The sequence below is a fragment of the Silurus meridionalis genome, chromosome 18 (assembly GCF_014805685.1).
Source record: "Silurus meridionalis isolate SWU-2019-XX chromosome 18, ASM1480568v1, whole genome shotgun sequence".
NCBI lineage: Eukaryota > Metazoa > Chordata > Actinopteri > Siluriformes > Siluridae > Silurus > Silurus meridionalis.
The window spans coordinates 5,039,082-5,059,053 of record NC_060901.1 but is presented as its reverse complement, the minus strand read 5'-3'; the positions used below and the strand labels follow the sequence as shown (position 1 = coordinate 5,059,053).

The 19,972-nt window shown below is 36.6% G+C and overlaps 1 protein-coding gene across 4 annotated transcripts; it reads left to right on the top strand.

The window, feature by feature from the left end:
- Positions 1 to 6,036: 6,036 nt before the first annotated feature.
- recql (RecQ helicase-like) lies at positions 6,037 to 19,710 on the top strand. 4 transcript variants are annotated; one of them, XM_046873863.1, is made up of 18 exons: positions 6,038 to 6,135; positions 7,072 to 7,141; positions 7,686 to 7,904; positions 7,982 to 8,161; positions 9,690 to 9,796; positions 9,919 to 10,117; positions 10,233 to 10,399; positions 10,863 to 10,938; positions 11,661 to 11,809; positions 12,223 to 12,340; positions 12,633 to 12,771; positions 12,879 to 12,970; positions 13,473 to 13,689; positions 13,813 to 13,945; positions 15,245 to 15,304; positions 15,405 to 15,629; positions 17,823 to 17,979; positions 18,326 to 18,467. In XM_046873863.1, exons 2-17 carry the CDS (start codon positions 7,120 to 7,122, stop codon positions 17,949 to 17,951), a joined length of 2,232 nt encoding a protein of 743 aa, XP_046729819.1. In that variant the 5' UTR covers positions 6,038 to 6,135; positions 7,072 to 7,119; the 3' UTR covers positions 17,952 to 17,979; positions 18,326 to 18,467. The 4 variants fall into 4 exon arrangements, with proteins under 4 accessions (XP_046729820.1, XP_046729819.1, XP_046729818.1 ...); XM_046873864.1 differs by having other exon boundaries at positions 6,037 to 6,135; positions 17,823 to 18,423; XM_046873862.1 differs by lacking the exons at positions 15,245 to 15,304; positions 15,405 to 15,629; positions 17,823 to 17,979 and having other exon boundaries at positions 18,326 to 19,710.
- Positions 19,711 to 19,972: the final 262 nt, after the last annotated feature.

Below are 19,972 nucleotides of genomic sequence, written 5' to 3'. Positions count from 1 at the left end.
TCCACTTCTTCTTCTTCTTCTTCTTCTTCTTCTTCTTCTTCTTCTTTCGGCTTCTCCCATTAGGGGTCGCTACAACAACTCTTCATTCCACTAGAGGGCAAAATCGAGCAACACACTCATCCCCTTTCAAAATGTACAGATCTTCAACTCTTCATGAAGATAAACATTTTACTCTATACACATGTCTCCACTTAACTTATATATCTCCAAGTAACTTATTTAGGGATTTTATTGCAATGGGGGGTGTTTGTTTTTATACTACTTATTTATATATTATTCCTTATATATAAATACATTGACCCTTGCTGTCAATTCCAAAAATAATGGCACCCTTTAGAGTTTAATTTAATATGATAATTAAAAAAAACTATTGGATCCCATTTACTTTAATACCAATGTATGTATTGGCTATGTTAAATTACCTGTAGGTGTGAATGAGTGTATTAATGTGTGTGTGTGTGTGTGTGTGTGTGTGTGTGTGTGTGTGTGTGTGTGTGTGTGTGTGTGTGTCTGTGCATTTGATGGACTGGAGACTCCTTCATTTATGCATCCCACACATGTTGTTACTGAGACATTTTCTGCATTGGCCCAGATCAAGATAAAGCACAAATAATATGCAAATTTAACACGTGTTATTGGTCTAATTTTTCGTACATGATGCAGGAGATACAAGAACGTGAGATGACTGTGCAGCCAGGGACCACTAAAACTGGTTTCAGATTGTTTTAATATCTTAAATGCAAATCAGGGAAGCAGATATTTTGCAGATCCCATCAATCACCATTTTTACAGAACCCAACGCAGTTGAGACAAACAGGACCAAAAGACGAGTGTTTAATTCTGTGTAGCAATTTTAACTGTTAAAAATGGGATTTTTTTTTCTCAAGAACAATCCCTAAATGTCACACGACACATCTGCTGAAGCCGTACACGCGTTAGAACAGATCTTCTGTGTTGGACGGTCAGTGCTTTCGCAAATCCAGCTACTGTCTGGCCATAGACCAGCAATTGTCTGCTAATGACACTACACTTGTACAGTATGAAGCACAGTTAGCAGGCTTATTAAACTCGAAATGATGTTGAATTACTCCAGAGCGCAAAGATGACCCTGAAGGATGCAGCAAGGGGTCAGAAAGCAGACATCCATTAGCCTGGAGAAGCTGCAGGGGCCAAATATGAGTTTTTTTTATATAATTCTTAATTTTGAAGTTTGTTATTGTCCAGTTTGTCCAATATATGTATATATATATATATATATATATATATATATATATATATATATATATATATATATATATATATACAGTGAGGAAAATAAGTATTTGAACACCCTGCTATTTTGCAAGTTCTCCCACTTAGAAATCATGGAGGGGTCTGGAATTGTCATCGTAGGTGCATGTCCACTGTGAGAGACATAATCTAAAAAAAAAAATCCAGAAATCACAATGTATGATTTTTTTTACTATTTATTTGGATGATACAGCTGCAAATAAGTATTTGAACACCTGAGAAAGTCAATGTTAATATTTGGTACAGTAGCCTTTGTTTGCAATTACAGAGGTCAAACGTTTCCTGTAGTTTTTCACCAGGTTTGCACACACTGCAGGAGGGATTTTGGCCCACCTCCACACAGATCTTCTCTAGATCAGTCAGGTTTCTGGCCTGTCGCTGAGAAACACGGAGTTTGAGCTCCTCCAAAGATTCTCTATTGGGTTTAGGTCTGAGACTGGCTAGGCCATGCCAGAACCTTGATATGCTTCTTACAGAGCCACTCCTTGGTTATCCTGGCTGTGTGCTTCGGGTCATTGTCATGTTGGAAGACCCAGCCTCGACCCATCTTCAATGCTCTAACTGAGGGAAGGAGGTTGTTCCCCAAAATCTTGCAATACATGGCCCCGGTCATCCTCTCCTTAATACAGTGCAGTCGCCTGTCCCATGTGCAGAAAAACACCCCAAAGACGATGCTACCACCCCATGCTTCACAGTAGGGATGGTGTTCTTGGAGGGTACTCATCATTGTTCTTCCTCCAAACACGTTTAGTGGAATTATAACCCAAAAGTTCTATTTGACCACATGACTTTCTCCCATGACTCCTCTGGATCATCCAAATGCTCATTGGCAAACTTAAGACGTGCCTGGACATGTGCTGGTTTAAGCAGGGGAACCTTCCGTGCCATGCATGATTTCAAACCATGACGTCTTAGTGTATTACCAACAGTAACCTTGGAAACGGAGGTCCCAGCTCTTTTCAGGTCATTGACCAGCTCCTCCCGTGTAGTTCTGGGCTGATTTCTCACCTTCCTTAGGATCATTGAGACCCCACGAGGTGAGATCTTGCATGGAGCCCCAGTCCGAGGGAGATTGACAGTCATGTTTAGCTTCTTCCATTTCCTAATGATTGCTCCAACAGTGGACCTTTTTTCACCAAGCTGCTTGACAATTTCCCCGTAGCCCTTTTCAGCCTTGTGGAGGTGTACAATTTTGTCTCTAGTGTCTTTGGACAGCTCTTTGGTCTTGGCCATGTTAGTAGTTGGATTCTTACTGATTGTATGGGGTGGACAGGTGTCTTTATGCAGCTAACGACCTCAAACAGGTGCATCTAATTAAGGATAATAAATGTAGTGGAGGTGGACATTTTAAAGGCAGACTAACAGGTCTTTGAGGGTCAGAATTCTAGCTGATAGACAGGTGTTCAAATACTTATTTGCAGCTGTATCATACAAATAAATAGTTAAAAAATCATACATTGTGATTTCTGGATTTTTTTTTTAGATTATGTCTCTCACAGTGGACATGCACCTACGATGACAATTTCAGACCCCTCCATGATTTTTAAATGGGAGAACTTGCAAAATAGCAGGGTGTTCAAATACTTATTTTCCTCACTGTATATATTGTAAGCTCACTCTTATGAAATTACACTTTCAAGATTGTTTTTTACTCTTCACATCTTAACTAAGGCTTTGGCAAAATCACAAAGGTCTATTGTTTACTGCATTCAAATTGTAACTAATACTTATATGTATATAATCTCATTTTTATGCAAATCTCTCCTTTAGCAAAAGTCAAAATCAAGAAAACGACTGGAAAGGAATCAGTAAATTAAACACACTTGCCAAAAAAAAGAGCGCCATTAAAAGTGTCAGCAGTTTATATAAATATCAAATGCGTGCACTATACTGTTTTCAGCTTCCATGCTATATTTAAATGCAATTTGGAAATAGAATGAACTGAAAAGATTATTCCAACCAGCATGGTTTTCTGAGTAGTAAGTGCTCTGTGTCAGAATTTTTAAACAGAAATTATATTGAAATTAGTTGTTGTTGTTGTTGTTCCTGTTGTTGGAGTTGGATATGCATGTGATTAAATAGGTAGAATCTCAAAACTTCACTCTTTGCCTTGGCTTTTGCAGCTTCGTGGCAGAAGCTGTGGTTCAGTAAAGCACATAATGTATGCTGGTTTCTAGTTTTATGGCGTCCTCTGGTGGTGAAATACTGAAAAAGCAGTCTTAGTGTTGAAATTGTTTTGACTATCTAAATGGTACTGTAAATGTAGAATTTTAAGTGACTTTATTTAAAGCTGTGAACGTATTTATGTTGTTTTTTAACTCTAATAATATCAATAACACAGTTACAGTATTCAAGATACAGTAGGTAGCATTGGTGGACGAAGTACGCAAACCATGTATTTGAGTTAAAGTAGAGATACACACGGTAAAATATTACTCCAGTAAAAGTTTTCTCTTTACACTTTCACTTTAATAAAAGCACAAAGGTTTTCACCTGCAAATGTACTAAAGTATCAACAGTACTATGATTTATGGCTATAATGTCATTTTTGTCACAAGACTCTTTGCTTAATCAACTCATTTTATGTGAAAAAAACTCGAATGTGACTCTCAGGCCACTGATCTATTAATAGAATAATATTAATGAGTCAAACACTGATTTGTATTCAAATAATCATAAGCCCGAAACCTTCTTTTTAACTACTTAAAAAAACAATCACACAAATAAGGTCACGTGTGTTGTGGTGAGTTCGAGTCTGGAGTTTCTTCATCATTTATTCCTCTCTAAATGTTCTGCTTGATGTTGAACTGATGCTGAACTGTATGTTAGTGATCAGTAGATACACAAAGCGCTGATCAAAACACGTTCTAAACAGAGCGAGCGCTCGATCCTGATTGGTGGATCGCTGCATGTTTGAGCGGTTAACCTTTTATCCTCATAAATTAATAGGAACGACCGATTTCGCAAAATGTAGTTGAGTAAAAAGTAAAATATTTGACTTTGAAATGTATTGAAGTAAAATAAAAGTCTCCCCAAATGGAAATACTTCAGTAAAGTACAGATACGCAAAAAAGCTACTTAAGTACAGTAACAAATTACATTTACTTCCTTTCTGTCCACCACTGGTACGTGATCTTTTAATATCCTTATATAACGAAACCAGTACCGAGGGGGTCTGTAGAATTATTATGTCTTTTTAAAGAAAATAATAAACTAGTCCTTGATCCCTAAACATTTGGAGAACCATTGCCTAAGAACAAATATACCCATGCTAGGACCCTCAGGCCAAGGCTGGCCTATGGTGACCTTTGAATTATATCTATAGCTTAGTGATGCAGGTGGTTGCCTACATAACATCCTGACTTTATCAGTAAGTCAGCTGAAGCCCAGTTTAGAAAAATGTCTAAAAAACAAGTAGCAGCTTTATGTCTCTCATTAAAGGTCACTGATATTACAAGCATATGGCTGTATTGTTTATAGTTTGAATAGTCGGATTAGGCAGTCAACTCTATCGTACTATAAATGGGATTGGTTCTTAGGTTTTAATTGTATTGTTTAAAAAAAATACATAAAAAAAATAGAAACATAAAATTATAACCTTAATTTTAATATAATACAGTATGGTATAATGAAACATTTATCCACGGCCCTCAATCAAGTTCGATGTTTGGTCCTTTATAGCCCTTTAAAACTTTTGGGTAAATCTGCTGTAGAGTACATAGTCTGCATGAATGATCCTATCAATAGACACAGTACATACTATATATGCAATATTAGTACCAGTGTGATAACCCACCATGGTAGTATTACAGATACCATTAAGTAGTTTGTACATTGGACTATATTCAATTCAATTCAGTTTTACTTGAGTAGCGCTTTAAACAATGCTCATTGTCCAAAAGCAGCTTTACAAAGATAATGGGGTTACAAGGTTATATAAGAATAGTATAAGTTTAGTGCCTATAAGTTTGTTCCTTATAATTGTAAGTTTATCCCTAATGAGCAATCCAATGGTGACTGTATAAAGAAGAAAACTTCCTGAGGTGGTATGAGGAAGAAACCTTGAGAGGAACCAGACTCATAAGAAACCCATCCTCATCTGGGTGGCACTGAATGTTCATTCATTACAGTTCCATCATTACTGAGGTGCACAGCAATGGACGCTTAGATGCAGAATTGTTAATGCCAGAACTGCAGTCCTGAGCCATTATAGCAGACTGTTTATATGCAGTCTGAATCCATCCTCATAGTTTTTGAGTTGCTCAGTCACTTCATTGATCTTTGGGCTGTTCATGTGGAACCAGCCTGAGCTGCACAGAGTGGTCTACGATTGATCCATCAGGATGGAGAAGAAAGGGACAGGATCATCGGTCATTGGTACCTCAGGAGCATATTTAACTTGACAGAGGGAGGGAGAGAGAGAGAGAGAGAGAGAGAGAGAGAGAGAGAGAGAGAGAGAGAGAGAGAGAGAGAGAGAGATGAAAAGAGAAATAAGGATAAAGTATTATTTCTCCTGTTTTAATGTTTTAAGTCGTGATCGAGAGAAAATAACCAATGATGGGAATCATGGCAACTTCTGCTATGACTGGGCCTTCGTGAGAAAAAGTTTTGGCACCCCATGCACTAAGAAGGTATGATAGTTAATCCATAAATGTTTAAAATATAAAAAAATAAGACGTACAGATATATCTTTTATTATTAAAACAGTACACGTCTTGGTCATATGTTCAGCACAGGATGAGGGAGGATAATTAAAGACACTGCACATATCCGGTGTGACCGGAAGAGGTCGTCGCGCGGGGTAACCGAAACTGGTAAACACGGCAGAGGGGATTTCTGAAGAGGGTACGGTATATCATTCACTTTTATATTTTTATAATACATACATTAATTTTTGTAACTTGACGGACCAAAATGATTTGGAGGAAACACTGAGGGTTTAGGACGCTGTTGAGAAAAATAATAATGAAATTATATTGTTAAAAAAGAAACAAGCTAACTTGCTAATCCACCTGACTAACCCGGTTAGCATGCGCCAGCGCGTGGTACCGTTTATCGTTAAGAGTTTCCTAAAAGTGAAAGTTTGGGGAAAATGACATTAAAAATAAGCAAATTGTAAAGTATATTAAATGTTTTATGTGTTTTTTTGACTGTTAATTTGACTGAAGAACCCAGTCCAATTGCACTTGTTAATTCATTTCTCTATACTTATAGTGTTCAGGTGCAATAAATAATATTTATATAATGAAATCTGTACAGAGATTTTTTTTTTTTATTATTATCAAAAAGAAAATTAATAAACTAGTCACTGGTCCCTAAACCTTTGGAGAACCTGTTGCTTTACAACAAAGATGTCCAGACTATGACCTTGTCCTTTCATGCCATATAGAAAATGTGGACAAAATGCTTTTAAAACAGATTTTCATTTCTAATTTATCTTTTAACATCACATTTCTATTGTTTTATTGCTTGAGCTTCTAAATCTTTGGCAGTATTTCCCTCTGAGCGAACTTTCAGACTATTGAACACGTGTTAAATGAGAAGCAAACTATCCTAAATTGGTCATAGCGGGGTATAGTTGGCTTCTTACAAGTAAAAGTTTGTGAAAGATAAAAATAAAAGTTATATTTTAATTGTGGTAAAATGTTAAACACTTTGAATTTGACTGAAATAGACAGTCCCTGAAGAAATCACACATTCATAGTTCCATAACTGCCCTCATGTTCCTTAATGCAAAATTTCACATCAATAACATTGTGTGTTTTCTTTTTTTTATACCAGCATGATCTGATATTTTACACTCCTGACATCCATCCAGAGGAACCTGAAATGGCCAGCATTGCCGAAAAAGGTTTGACCGTTCATTTTAATACAATACAATATGATTTTTGAAATGCAAAAAAAAAGGGCTGCTGAATGTGCCAGGAGACTGGTATGTAAACATCTCATTAGTGGAGTCTCTGTAAAGCAGAGCTCATTACAGACGTGATGGTGACAGACGCCACCACCTCACAACCTCGGTTCATTAGAGTCTCAAAGGGATGCTGCTGTGTTTGAAGGCAAATCCCAGATTACTTTTACAATCATGCAGTGCAAATCCAAATGATCAGAACAGTCTTCTTCCTCTAAATCTACACATGCTCTAGTTAGCGGATGACAAAGCCCCGCCCACTTCCACATAACTTACATTAGCTGTTTTTTTTTTTTTGGTAATAATTAATCTTATCCCCAGTTTGAAAGATGTGGTGTCATTGCTTTCCATCATGCTAAACAGACACTGCCCAATTCTTACTTTACTTTATACTCAAAATTACTCAATATAGTACTCTATTCACTCAATACTCAATATTAATATACAAACAAATGTGATTCTTTGCTTCATTGCCACGTTGCAGAAGAAGCTCGGGCCGAGTTGGAGTCCGTCGAAGCCGAGTTGGAGTTGTTGGAGCTGCAGATATCTGAGCTCCTGGAGAAGCAGGCATCTCTAACCTCCAGGAAAAACAAACTCCTGAAGATTCTCGATGGCTCCTGTGTTTCTGCTCAGCCTTCGGGGTCTGCGAAGCTGTCCAAACTCACCTTCAGCAAAAAAGACCTGCAGCACTATGAGGAGTCAGGTACAAGAAAAGCCTGCAAGTCAATGACCACTTAAGCGTGTCACTGCTCATGACCATGTTTGTGCTTTCTGTAATAGATTTCTCATGGTCAAAAGAGGCAGAGGAGAAACTCGCAAAAGTGTTCAATCTCACCAAGTTCCGACCTCTTCAGCGAGCCGCGATCAACCTCACCTTGTCTGGAAGAGACCTCTTTTTGGTGATGCCTACAGGCCGCGGCAAGAGCTTGTGCTACCAGCTACCATCTGTGTGCTGTAAAGGTATATGAAATAAAAGTTTTTATAATTAACATGATATTCATTGGCTTACATGATTAAACTTAACACAGTTTAACACAGTTTAGGTTTCAGACTAAACACACCTATTACTTATTAATGAATTGATTGTGAGGTGCTTATGTATTAAAGCATGTCTATCCCACAACAACACAGAAAAAAAAAATGAATATATGAATGAGTAAAAAGGAGATAAAATAAAAACATATTATAATAAATAAAATTTCAAATATACAAACATTTCAAAGGGTTCAGTCGGGGGGGTCGGCACTGCAAAACATCTCTTTGTCAAAGATATGTTGTATCAGGATAATTCGAACAGCACTCCAAAAATTGTTACACCAGTGCAAACATCACTATTACTGTTAAGAATATAGTTTTGAAGTATTCACACCAGAACATTGGGCAAATTAAGAACTTCTGACTTAGATTGAAAGGTGAATGATTGAAAGGCTGAATATGATTGGCTTGAGTTCAACTTACTGATCTACTTTACTATTTAACTTCCTAACTACCCTTAAACAGCTATGTCTCAGTCTGTAACAGTCATTGGAAGTCCCCATCGGTCATATTATTAACACCTTGTCATACTAGCCCAGTGGTGGTGCTGTCCTACTTTTGCATGGCCCATTTTGTCCTTGGATGTCTTGCTTTTTGTGAATCCCCTTGTTATGCCATATGCGTTAATCAATATCATGCTGATCAAATTTATCTACATATATGTAATTAAGTAGTTTGTTAATTTTCCTTTTTTTTTTTATATATATATATATAGAATAATCGGATTCTAATTTTAGAGTTAATAGTGCTCATTGATAGAACTTGTTTGCACCAAGGGACCACCAAGTCACTGTCCACACCTTCACAACCTGGGGTTTTACAGTTATATATGTTAAAGTATATAACTGTACATTACACTATTAACTTGAAAAGTTAATTGTGTAATGTAAATGCTGACACTTTGACACTCCTGGTTAAACTACTGGATTATCATGCGTCCAGGATCATATTGTGCTTCAGGTATACTATCCAACAGTATTAATGGATGGCTGTAAAATAGAAACGCTGAAACAATTGTAATCAGACAGATAATCGTTACATGAAATAAAAATAGAGCAGCCAGTCTGCTTTTTGTCATTGTGATACAAAAATGTTATTGCATCGACAAGCTATTTAAATTAGTTTTGCCCCATTTAGTCTTCAGAGTCGTACCAATATAGTTTTAGCATCCTCATGGACCATGATATAGTAGAGCTGCAAATGGCATTTTTCCTCCCACACATAATAAAAAAAAAAAGTAAAAGACTGTTGTTACTTCTGTAAAAGTAAACATCTGTTCTGTCAGGCCTCTATATATATATATATATATATATATATATATATATATATATATATATATATATATATATATATATATATAAAATGTGTGTTTTGTGGTAGATCATATCTAATAAAAGTGACTTTCAGCTTTGTTACCGAACTCGTTAATGACGATATTTTGCTTGTTTGTAAGGCTTTACGCTGGTCATAGCACCGCTGGTGTCTCTGATGGAGGATCAACTCATGTATCTGAAGTCCATCAACGTTCCTGCTGTAACACTTAATGCTTCAAGTTCAAAGGTTGAAACTATAAAAGATGTCACAAGCTCTTCTTATTACAGAGAAATTCAGTTTGCTGTACATTTAATTATCACAATAAATTCCAACTTTTCTAATTATGTATTTATTTTTAACTCGTTCAGGAGGATTCTAAATATGTCATGGCAGGTATGATTGATAAAAACAGCCCGTTCAAACTGCTCTACGTCACGCCGGAGAAGATCGCCAAGAGTAAACTGCTGATGTCTAAGCTGGAGAAAGCGTATAATATGGGTCTGCTGGAGCGCATCGCTGTGGACGAAGTTCACTGCTGCAGTCAGTGGGGTCATGACTTCAGACCAGGTCCGTGTTTTTTGTTAACTACAATAAAATTTATTTATTCTTATTATTATTGTAAGGTATCTTATTCAGAGTGTCAATGATTTAATCCTTACTGATATGATTGTGTGTGATTCAGATTACAAGCTCCTGGGTATTCTCAAACGTCAGTTCCCTAAAGTCCCACTGATCGGTCTGACTGCCACTGCGACCAGCAGCGTTCTGAATGACTGCCAGAAGATCCTGTGTGTTCAGGATCCAGTCACACTTACTGCACCATTTAACAGGCCTAATCTCTATTACGAGGTAAACATCATCTCCAGTTCACATTACAGATGAACTTGGTGTCATGCTGCAATAGGAAAATAAACACCACAATGGTGTATGAAGAAGCTTCTGGAGATTCTATTATAATCCTTTAAAACATATAATCACAATCTTATGTGCTGCGGTGTTTTATTTTCCTTATACCACATCAGTGTGCCAACTATTGCATTCTTAACATTTATGTACAAACAACTTGTCATTTTTTTTATTTTTTATTATTATTTCTGAAATTAACATTGAATTTCTGTTCTGATGTGTTACAACAACTATAAACCTCCATTCTCTCACCAATCTCTTTTCTCTTTTATTGAGGTTATTAAGACAAAAAAATCCCAGCACAAAAGTCGTCTGTCCTGAAGCTGTCAGGAATTACAGCTTTAAATTTGACTAGCTAGAATCTCACCACTCTTGATTTACTTTTATTAATTTATTTATTTTGCAGGTTCGATTTAAAAATGGAGACGAGTCGACTAAAGAAATTGCAGCTCTGATTAAAGGAAAATACAAGGACCAATCAGGTGAATTGCGTTGCTCCTGAATACAAATTATAAAAGGAAAATCCAAAGATTACAGCTTAATGTCCGACTGCCAAAGATAAACAAGTGAATAGCATTTAGAAGAAAACTTCACCATATCAACAATAACTACAGAACATAAAAAAAAGTATTGGGACATTTGAATATTCCAGCATTATGTGGTTCTTCTACACTTTTTACCACAAAGTTGGAGGCACGCAATTATATAGAATGTCTTTGGATGCTGTAGCATCCTTCAATTGAGCTAGGACACCCAAACCTGTTCCAGCAGCACAATGCCTCCTGTGCAGAAAGCCAGCTCCATGAAGATATACTTTGCATGGTTTGGAGTAGAAGATCAACCCCCGGCTTCCTTACTTCATTTACATCAGTACTTTGCTTTATTAACACACTTGTGGCTAAACGAGCACAAATCTCCACAAGCACACTTCAAACTCTAGTGGAACATCTTCCCAAAATAGTGGAGGATATTAAAAACAATGGGGAATAAATGTAGAATGAAATGTTCAAAAAGCACAAACAAATCTTATGTTTGTGTCCACATACTTTCGTCCATTTAGTGTAGTGTTTTGAAAAGGTTGTGTATGTGACACATCCACTGTTAAAGTTCCCAGCTGTTAGTCTTCGTAAAAAAAAAAAAAAAAAAAGATGAAATATGATGAAATTAGACAATTGTTGTTGTTTTTTTTTTTTACCCTTTACAGGAATAGTGTACGTGTTCTCACAGAAAGATGCAGAGACTGTGTCTGCAGAGCTGCAGCAGAAGGGCGTCCTGGCTCAGCCGTACCACGCAAACATGGAGCCTTCAAACAAGACCCTGGTGCATCATCAGTGGGCTAGCAAAAAGATTCAGGTACAACCTCTGGATACATAAAGGTAACCTTGGGCAAATGTAAACTGAGAATTAAGCAGGAATACATTCACCAATTTTCTTTTAATAATTGAATCACTCCAGCAAAGAATGGCATTTATTATAGTGTAAATAGGGCTAAATGCATGTCTGTGATGTTTTGAAGTTAAAGCAGCCTGTATTTCTATCGATTTGTTCCACAGTTTCAATATTAACTCGCATCTCCTGTTAGCCCTGTCCACTTTTCTTTGAATTACCCGCTGTCTGCACACACTGTTATATTTAATGTATATGTATATACAGAGCTGTGGAATAAAGCCCAATATTTTTAGTTTAGGGTGAACATTGCCTTCAGCAGGACAGAAAACTGAAAAATGGGAAATTGAAGTTAAAACGCATTTTTATATCCTTTTAAGGTGGTCGTTGCTACGGTGGCGTTTGGAATGGGTATTGACAAAGCTGATGTGCGGTTTGTTATCCACCATACCATCAGCAAGTCCATGGAGAACTACTATCAGGAGAGTGGACGTGCAGGTACGTTACTGACACATAGAGCTGTCAATGTCCACGGTTTAGATCGAGGATGAGCACATTTAAAAACGAATGGACTGCTGTATATTACGTAGTGTTCACACCAGACCTTTTGATTTAACTGTTATCAGATGCACATTTAGGTATAAATGCACATTTATGTGTGTGAGATGAGTATCACTGGACAGTATCACATGATTAGTTGGTCTACATCCATGTTTGACTTTCATTTATTTATTTATCTATTTATTTATTTATTTATTTTTTACTCGGAATGTCATTTTTTTTCTTCCAGGAAGAGATGACCGTCCAGCAGACTGTGTCGTGTTCTATGGATTTGCAGATATTTTCAGGGTCAGCACCATGGTTGTGATGGAGAACACCGGCCAGCAGAAGCTTCAAAACATGGTGGCTTATTGTCAGAATGTGGACAGGTAATAATACACCCCTCCCTTTAGCTCCAATGGGCAATCTTAGAGTTTTAGGAGCATTTGTTCTTGCAGTTGCATTACAGCGGTCCACCTGTGATGTTTATGCTCAGGTGCCGGCGAGCTATCATGGCCATTCACTTTGATGAAGTTTGGGACGATGAAGAGTGCAACAAGGCGTGTGATGTGTGTCGTCATGGCAATGGTAAGAGAAAGGTTTGAGTAGGACAATTTATTAATCAGGCATCCATGGAAAATTTTTTTTTTTACTTTTGAAAATTTGGGGATTCCCATTTTGACTTTACGCTGATCAATACTCAACTTTTAAATGAATGATAATATTAATAAATGAGTTGAACAGCTATAATTTTGCACCCGTTATCGTTAGTAATGTCGGCTAGGTGTATTTTAAATTCTTATAAATAATTTTAACCTTTTTAATGTGGGACTAAATGTGGAATGGCATGTTCTGAATGCATATGTGAATCTTATTATCAGCTGTCCACAAACATTTGTCTACAAATATGGTATTCAAATATAGTTATACTGTTTGTGTTGAAAGCTTGCAGGAGCATCACAGTTCAGGTTCTGCTGCTTTTTTTTTTTTTCGCCTCCACATTACTTTTAAGTCACAGTTGATTGGTTTAAGTGTGATGGTTTCCATCTAATGGTTACAGTATAGTAACTGGTAAGTGTCTTTGTGCCAGACTACATTACCATGGACATTACCAAGCACGCACGTGAAGTGGTGGCCATCGTAGAGTTGGCCGCATCTCTGGACGAGAAGATGACTCCGCTGAAGGTGTGCGATACCTGGATGGGGAAAGGCAGCAGCAAGGTCCGTAAAATGGCCAAAGTCACGACCCTGTCACGCCTGGAGGTGGAATCCATCATTGTTCATCTTTTACTGAATGGCTACTTCAGGTACTGCTCAATACCCCTCATATGGAGGATCACATGAACATTTTGCACACTGGATTAAGATTTCTGAAATGTTTCAATGAGTGAAGTACGCATTTTTACGCTCGTCCTTGTTTTGTTTTAAAGTGAAGATTTCAGCTTCACGCCCTACACTACCTACTTTTACCTGAAAGCAGGACGTAAAGCTGGCCTACTGAAGAATGAAAACCACACAGTAACGATGAAGATGAGGAGGAAAGTGCCTACACCGAGCTCAAGTGTAAATATAACTTTTCATTTTCTTTTCTTTCTTTTATATATATAATTTTTTTTTTACTTGTTGAAAATGTATCTGCATTTCAGTCAAAATATTTCACAATATTATTCCATTTTACTGTAGATCAGTGTTTCTTTCACACCAACTAATTTTACTTAGGTGCACCTGTAGTCTTTCTCTCTGACGTTTCATGTAGCTAGTCACTCCTAAACATCATCAGTCATAAGCACTAACCTGGAGATGTCTTTGTTCAGGGATGTTTGCCTGATAATAAATGTGTAAAATATCATAATTATTATATTAATATTATATAAATTATTAAGACACAGGTTTTACACTCGTCTTTTCATGCTTTATTAGAGGAGTAGAGTTTTTTAGCATGGTAATATTTTGTTGTACATTTTGCAAAAAACATCCCAATGTAATTAACGCTAGGTTGGATGGTACTTGCCGATAACCAATTAATCAACCGATTAGTTTTTAAAACGGGTCCTGGATAAAACAAAAAAATTTGTAACATAGTAAAATAGTAAAAAAAAAAAAAAAAAAAGTACTGATTTATTAACGTGCAAAATTAAATAAATATGAATTTATTCATTAATAAATATCATTAAACAATTACTAAATAATAAATAGAATATAGCGCTTTCCGTGCAGCACGCGCTCAGGTGTAAAAACAAACAGCATGTGTGTCAGTGATTCACCTCTAGAGGCCGCTCTTGTAACGACCGCAGGCTTTTTCAACTGTTCCAGCAATGGACGCAAGACAGAAAAACTATTGTTATGGATTTTTTACCAATAATTCCAGCAATCCAGTATCGGTGCCAATTAATCGTCAAAACCATTGAATCAGTCGACCTCTAATACCAAGTATCTGAATTAGAGTTGTCACTCTCCTGAAAGAGCCTTTTCCTAATATGGTCCATTATGAACTGATGCCCCTGAAAGCTCCGCCCCCTTAGTTGTTCTAAACTCAAGTGGATTTTTCTGCTTAAAGATCCAGCATTCATGCCTTATGTTAAGGTAAAAACTCTGTTTGATTAGTGTATAGTTTGACTTGACTTGTCAGTAGGGGGTATTTAATTGTGTGTCCTTCGTTGAGATTTCTGATGTATGAGTGCACTTTTTATGCATATTTATAAATGACCACACAAGGACGAGAAGAATGTGCAGTAAAGCCATAACTCACTCAACATATCTCATTTCCCCAAGGTGATGCCTTGATTTGAGTTACCTTCTAATTTCAGTAAAGGATGTCAATCTAAAGACCTGTTATTTTGTTTTGATGATTTTCACACAAAGGTCATCAAGAGTGAAAATCAGTCTGACCTTTGGACATGCTCTGGTGTGGATTTCATAAAGGTTTGGCTCATTTAGTTAAAGAAAAATAGCTTTATGTTTAGTTTTGTTCAGCTGTCCCCTTAATGCTGTCCAGTAATCCTGATTGACTTTATAACGCTAGTCTGAGTGGCGTACAAAACGCAGAATAAGGAGGAGGTGGAGAAACCTCGGGCAAGCCAGTGAGGCAGTGCAGCAGGCCGTGATCGCCATGAAACAGAAGGGAAGTAAAAGACGACGCCAGCGGCGAGCACGTAGACAGTACGTTCAGAGCACTGTGCTCAGCTTGCAGGATGTTAAGCCTGTGTTTAAAATCAAGAGCAGACGCTTCCGCTACAGAGTCAAGCAGGTGATTTCATCAGCACACTTTATCGCAATTTGAGGTGGAGGCGAACTCGATTTCAGTCATCACTCTTTGGTGGCCTGCGGAGCATCATCCACTGAATCTGCACTGTTCTATGGGGACTCTGTATCACTACCCTAAGATTAAGAGGCATACAGACCAATACAACACGATCTATTAGCGCTCAGAGGTGGACAAATCCTACATCTGTTAGCTAGTGGACCGGATATAAAAATACACACATACTCACGTTTTGGCATCGGTAAATGTATAGTTATGTAACAGCATACAGTGAGATAGTTTAGAGCATTTTATAGATGAAGTAAAATAAGGAATATAGGGCTTTATAGAAAATCATGTTAGCCAAAATCTCACATAAATAATACTGTTTAAATATGAGATGTGTGTGTGCCATTAAATGGATAGATGAATGGACGGACTTATTACAAACTAATTTAATTAGGTTTACTTACCTTTTCTTTTTTTTTTTTTTTTAAATAATGTAAATAATGTAAAAGTAAATGCTTTACTTTTTTTTTTTTTAGTTTCTCTCTATTTGTTTTACTGTTTCTGTGTACTATACTTACTTTACTTTCTATTTTTTATTTGCTGGCTTTACATTCTGTACTTAATTTACTTATAGTCTCTACTTTATATACTCTGCATTTATATTTTTTTCATTCTATTAACTTTACAGTCTTAACATTCTGTACTTAAACTACTTACTGTACATTCTTTACTTATTCTACCTTTTCTAATTACTCTCCTTTCTCTGCTTACTTTACATTCTCTACTTTACTTTTCCTACCTACTTTACATTCTCTACTTTACTTTTCCTACCTACTTTACATTCTCTACCTTACTTTTCCTACTTTACATTCTCTACCTTACTTTTCCTACCTACTTTACATTCTCTACTTTACATTCTCTACGTTACTTTTCCTACCTACTTTACATTCTCTACGTTACTTTTCCTTCCTACTTTACATTCTCTACTTTACATTCTCTACTTTAATTTTTCCTTCCTACTTTACATTCTCTACTTTAATTTTTCCTTCCTACTTTACATTCTCTACTTTACTTTTCCTACCTACTTTACATTCTCTACTTTACTTTTCCTACCTACTTTACATTCTCTACTTTACTTTTCCTACCTACTTTACATTCTCTACTTTACTTTTCCTACCTACTTTACATTCTCTACTTTACATTCTCTACTTTAATTTTTCCTTCCTACTTTACATTCTCTACTTTACTTTTCCTACCTACTTTACATACTCTACTTTACTTTTCCTACCTACTTTACATTCTCTACGTTACTTTTTCTACCTACTTTACATTTTCTACGTTACTTTTCCTACCTACTTTACATTCTCTGCTTTACTTTTCCTTCCTACTTTACATTCTCTACTTTACTTTTCCTACTTACTTTACATTCTCTATTTATTGTATGTACTTTGAATTCTCTACTTGATCTGTTTTCTCAACCTATTCTACTTTCTCCATTTCCTTACATTCTACTTATTCCGCTTACACTTACTTACTTTAAATTCTCTTCTTTACTTTTTCTACTTATGTTACATTCTCTACTCATTCTATCTTTTCTACTTTCTCTCCTTTTTGTACTTTATTTGCTTTTCCTTCTTCTTTGTCACTTACATTTCTGTTTTCCAACCTTACTTGACTTATACTTACTGTACTAACTAAATTTACTTACATTACTTATTTTACCTACTTTACTTCAAGATGACATTTAAGTGCTACAGCCAAAAGAGCATGCTTGGGTATAGAAGGCAACCTCAGAAAGATTGTATGTGTGTGTAGCTCTACAGGTGTTGGTATTCAGGACGTGTAATATTTGCTACAGTTAACAGCATTTGCTGAAAGTCAATAAAGACTAGGTGTTTTCTTTTCTTTTTGTCAAACCTATTTGTCTTTTTTAGCAGCTACAAAATTTAAATCTAAGAGTCTGGACATGATGTCTGCTTGTCCTGACCTTCTGATTTGTCCACTCCTGTGAGCTCCTTATTTAAAGACTGTGTTGGAAATGCCTCTTGGTGCACGCTTGTGAAAAATTCACCCCATGATAAATAATCCGGCTGTCTTCTCTTTTTCAGTTACTGCTTATCTCTGTGCACTCAGTCTTGCCCACTTTCAAAGGCATGCTGGTTTTAAATCAAGCTCTTGTGCTGCCCACAGGTCAATCTGACAGGAGGCAGCGGAGATAAGAGTAGTGCCAAGCTAAAACCAAAAGAAGGAAAAAGACCGGCTGAGAAGGCTGGGAAAAACCCTGTGGCCAAGAAAATCAAGAAAGAACCTGCCCCCTAGTCTCATGAGGAAAAACAGTGGGGAAAAAGTACAGTTTCTTACCATTTTCAAATTCGCATGAAGATATTGTCTACTGAGGATGTAAAAAAAAAAACCCACACATTTCACACTGTTTTGCTTGTCCACGTTTGTCGCTTACCCTAACATCATGCTGCACGTCCTGGCTATACACGTATTTTCATAAACAAACCCAACCCCCATTCCTTAACTGTTTTTTGGCTAACGCAGAATTGTGGGTTCCCTTACATAGGAACAAGGGTGGTTCGCTTTAACGTCTCGCATGGATCACTAATCCCAATGTACTCATAATTACTTGTGCCTGTTCACTATTCCATTACCAAATTACAGATTCCATATGTCGTCCATTTCCTCAGATTGACCAATCAGATGCTGCACCACAGGATGAAACTCACGGATATGCGAAGGACATCAATACTGATCAAAGTACAAATGGAAATGTAATCAAAATGACCAGCAACCAACCAAACCCAGAAAGAGAACCTTCCCAAAATCAAAAAGATTCTTCCCCTGAACCCCCTGAAAGCAACCAGCCGTCTGTAATTGAAGTTTATGTAGAAGTGAATGTTCAGGAACAGAAAGGCAACGTCCAAAGTCATAGCAAAACCAATAAGCAACAATTGGTGGCGTCTAAAAGGAGACGACAACCGTTTTCACCTTCGCCTTCCGTTTTGGCCAGCTGTCCCTCAGAGACCTCCATCGTTTCAGCAGCAGCTCTAGAAGAACTGTCCGACCTCCGCAGCTACTACAGCGAACAGCTGAGGAGGATAAACTACACTTCCCATGAGCAGCTGCAGGAATCCGGTTCAGGAATGCTGACTTGTATAAGAGAGCCGCTACGAAGTCTCCGGCTGCCCTCTAGTACCACGTTAGCCAAAAGTGCGAGGAATTTGTGGACACGCGTTAGTATGAGAAGAAAACTGATCCAGTGATGAACAGTTATGGACGTTGCCTCATTTTGAAAATTGTTGAAAAAGACACCAATCAGTGTTTGATTTGTATTATTTTTTTTTGCTTGTTTTATTTATTCTGGTGTTAAAAATGTATAAAAAAAATTTAAGAAAAATATAAAGAATTTCTAATGTATGCTAGTTGATGTCACGGTGCCATTGAATTCTGGGTTCTGATTGGTTTGAATTTTTTATTTCTTTTTTCATTTCAAGAGAGCAATAAAGGGCTCGTGAGGGAATGTTTATGGCTGCTATGATGTAAGTGATATCAGGAGCGATCAGGTTTCTTGGACTTGCGTTCCACAACATCGCAAACCTTTTTTTGTTTGTTTGTTTGTTGTTTTTTTTAATAAATAAAAATTGTAATCTATTTCATGCATTTGCAGTAATGCTGTGGTATAAAAGAAAAATAATCAACCTCAGGGTGACAACAGTCATCAGACTACTTCATCATTGATTATTATTTTTTTAATATTACGGCAGTTTAACAATTACAACTTTTTATTTATTAATTTAATGCCATGTTGCATATTTTTTTCCAATTAGATAGATTATGTTTAATATTATATCCTTAGCCAAACAGTTATGTTATCATTTGTTGCATTTTTTTTTTTATGATAATGTTATAGTGGATGTTATTGTATGGCTCTTTTCTATATTTTTTTCTTCTTCTTTTCCAAAAACAGGTTTTTGCAGGGTTTTTTTTTCTTACCCTTACGGTTACTTTTGTTATAATGGTTCAGTGGATTACGATGTTTGCATTTTGACCAGGAATAAAATGTCAGAGCTCATTGGTAGAAGAAATTTGTCAGTCATTTTATTGTGCATGATGAACATAACACTTTAATTTTCAAATGCAGCAAGACCAAGAAAGAAATTGCAGTTTTCCTATCCTCCAGTAGATGGCTACATAACCAAAAAAAGTGGTTCCACAGTGGATCCCTTTTTACTGTCGCTTTAAATCGCACAAACTACATTCAAATAGTTTAGAAATGTGCGCATGTAATGCATTTAGCTTTGTGAAATAATAGCATATTATCGAATATATAATTT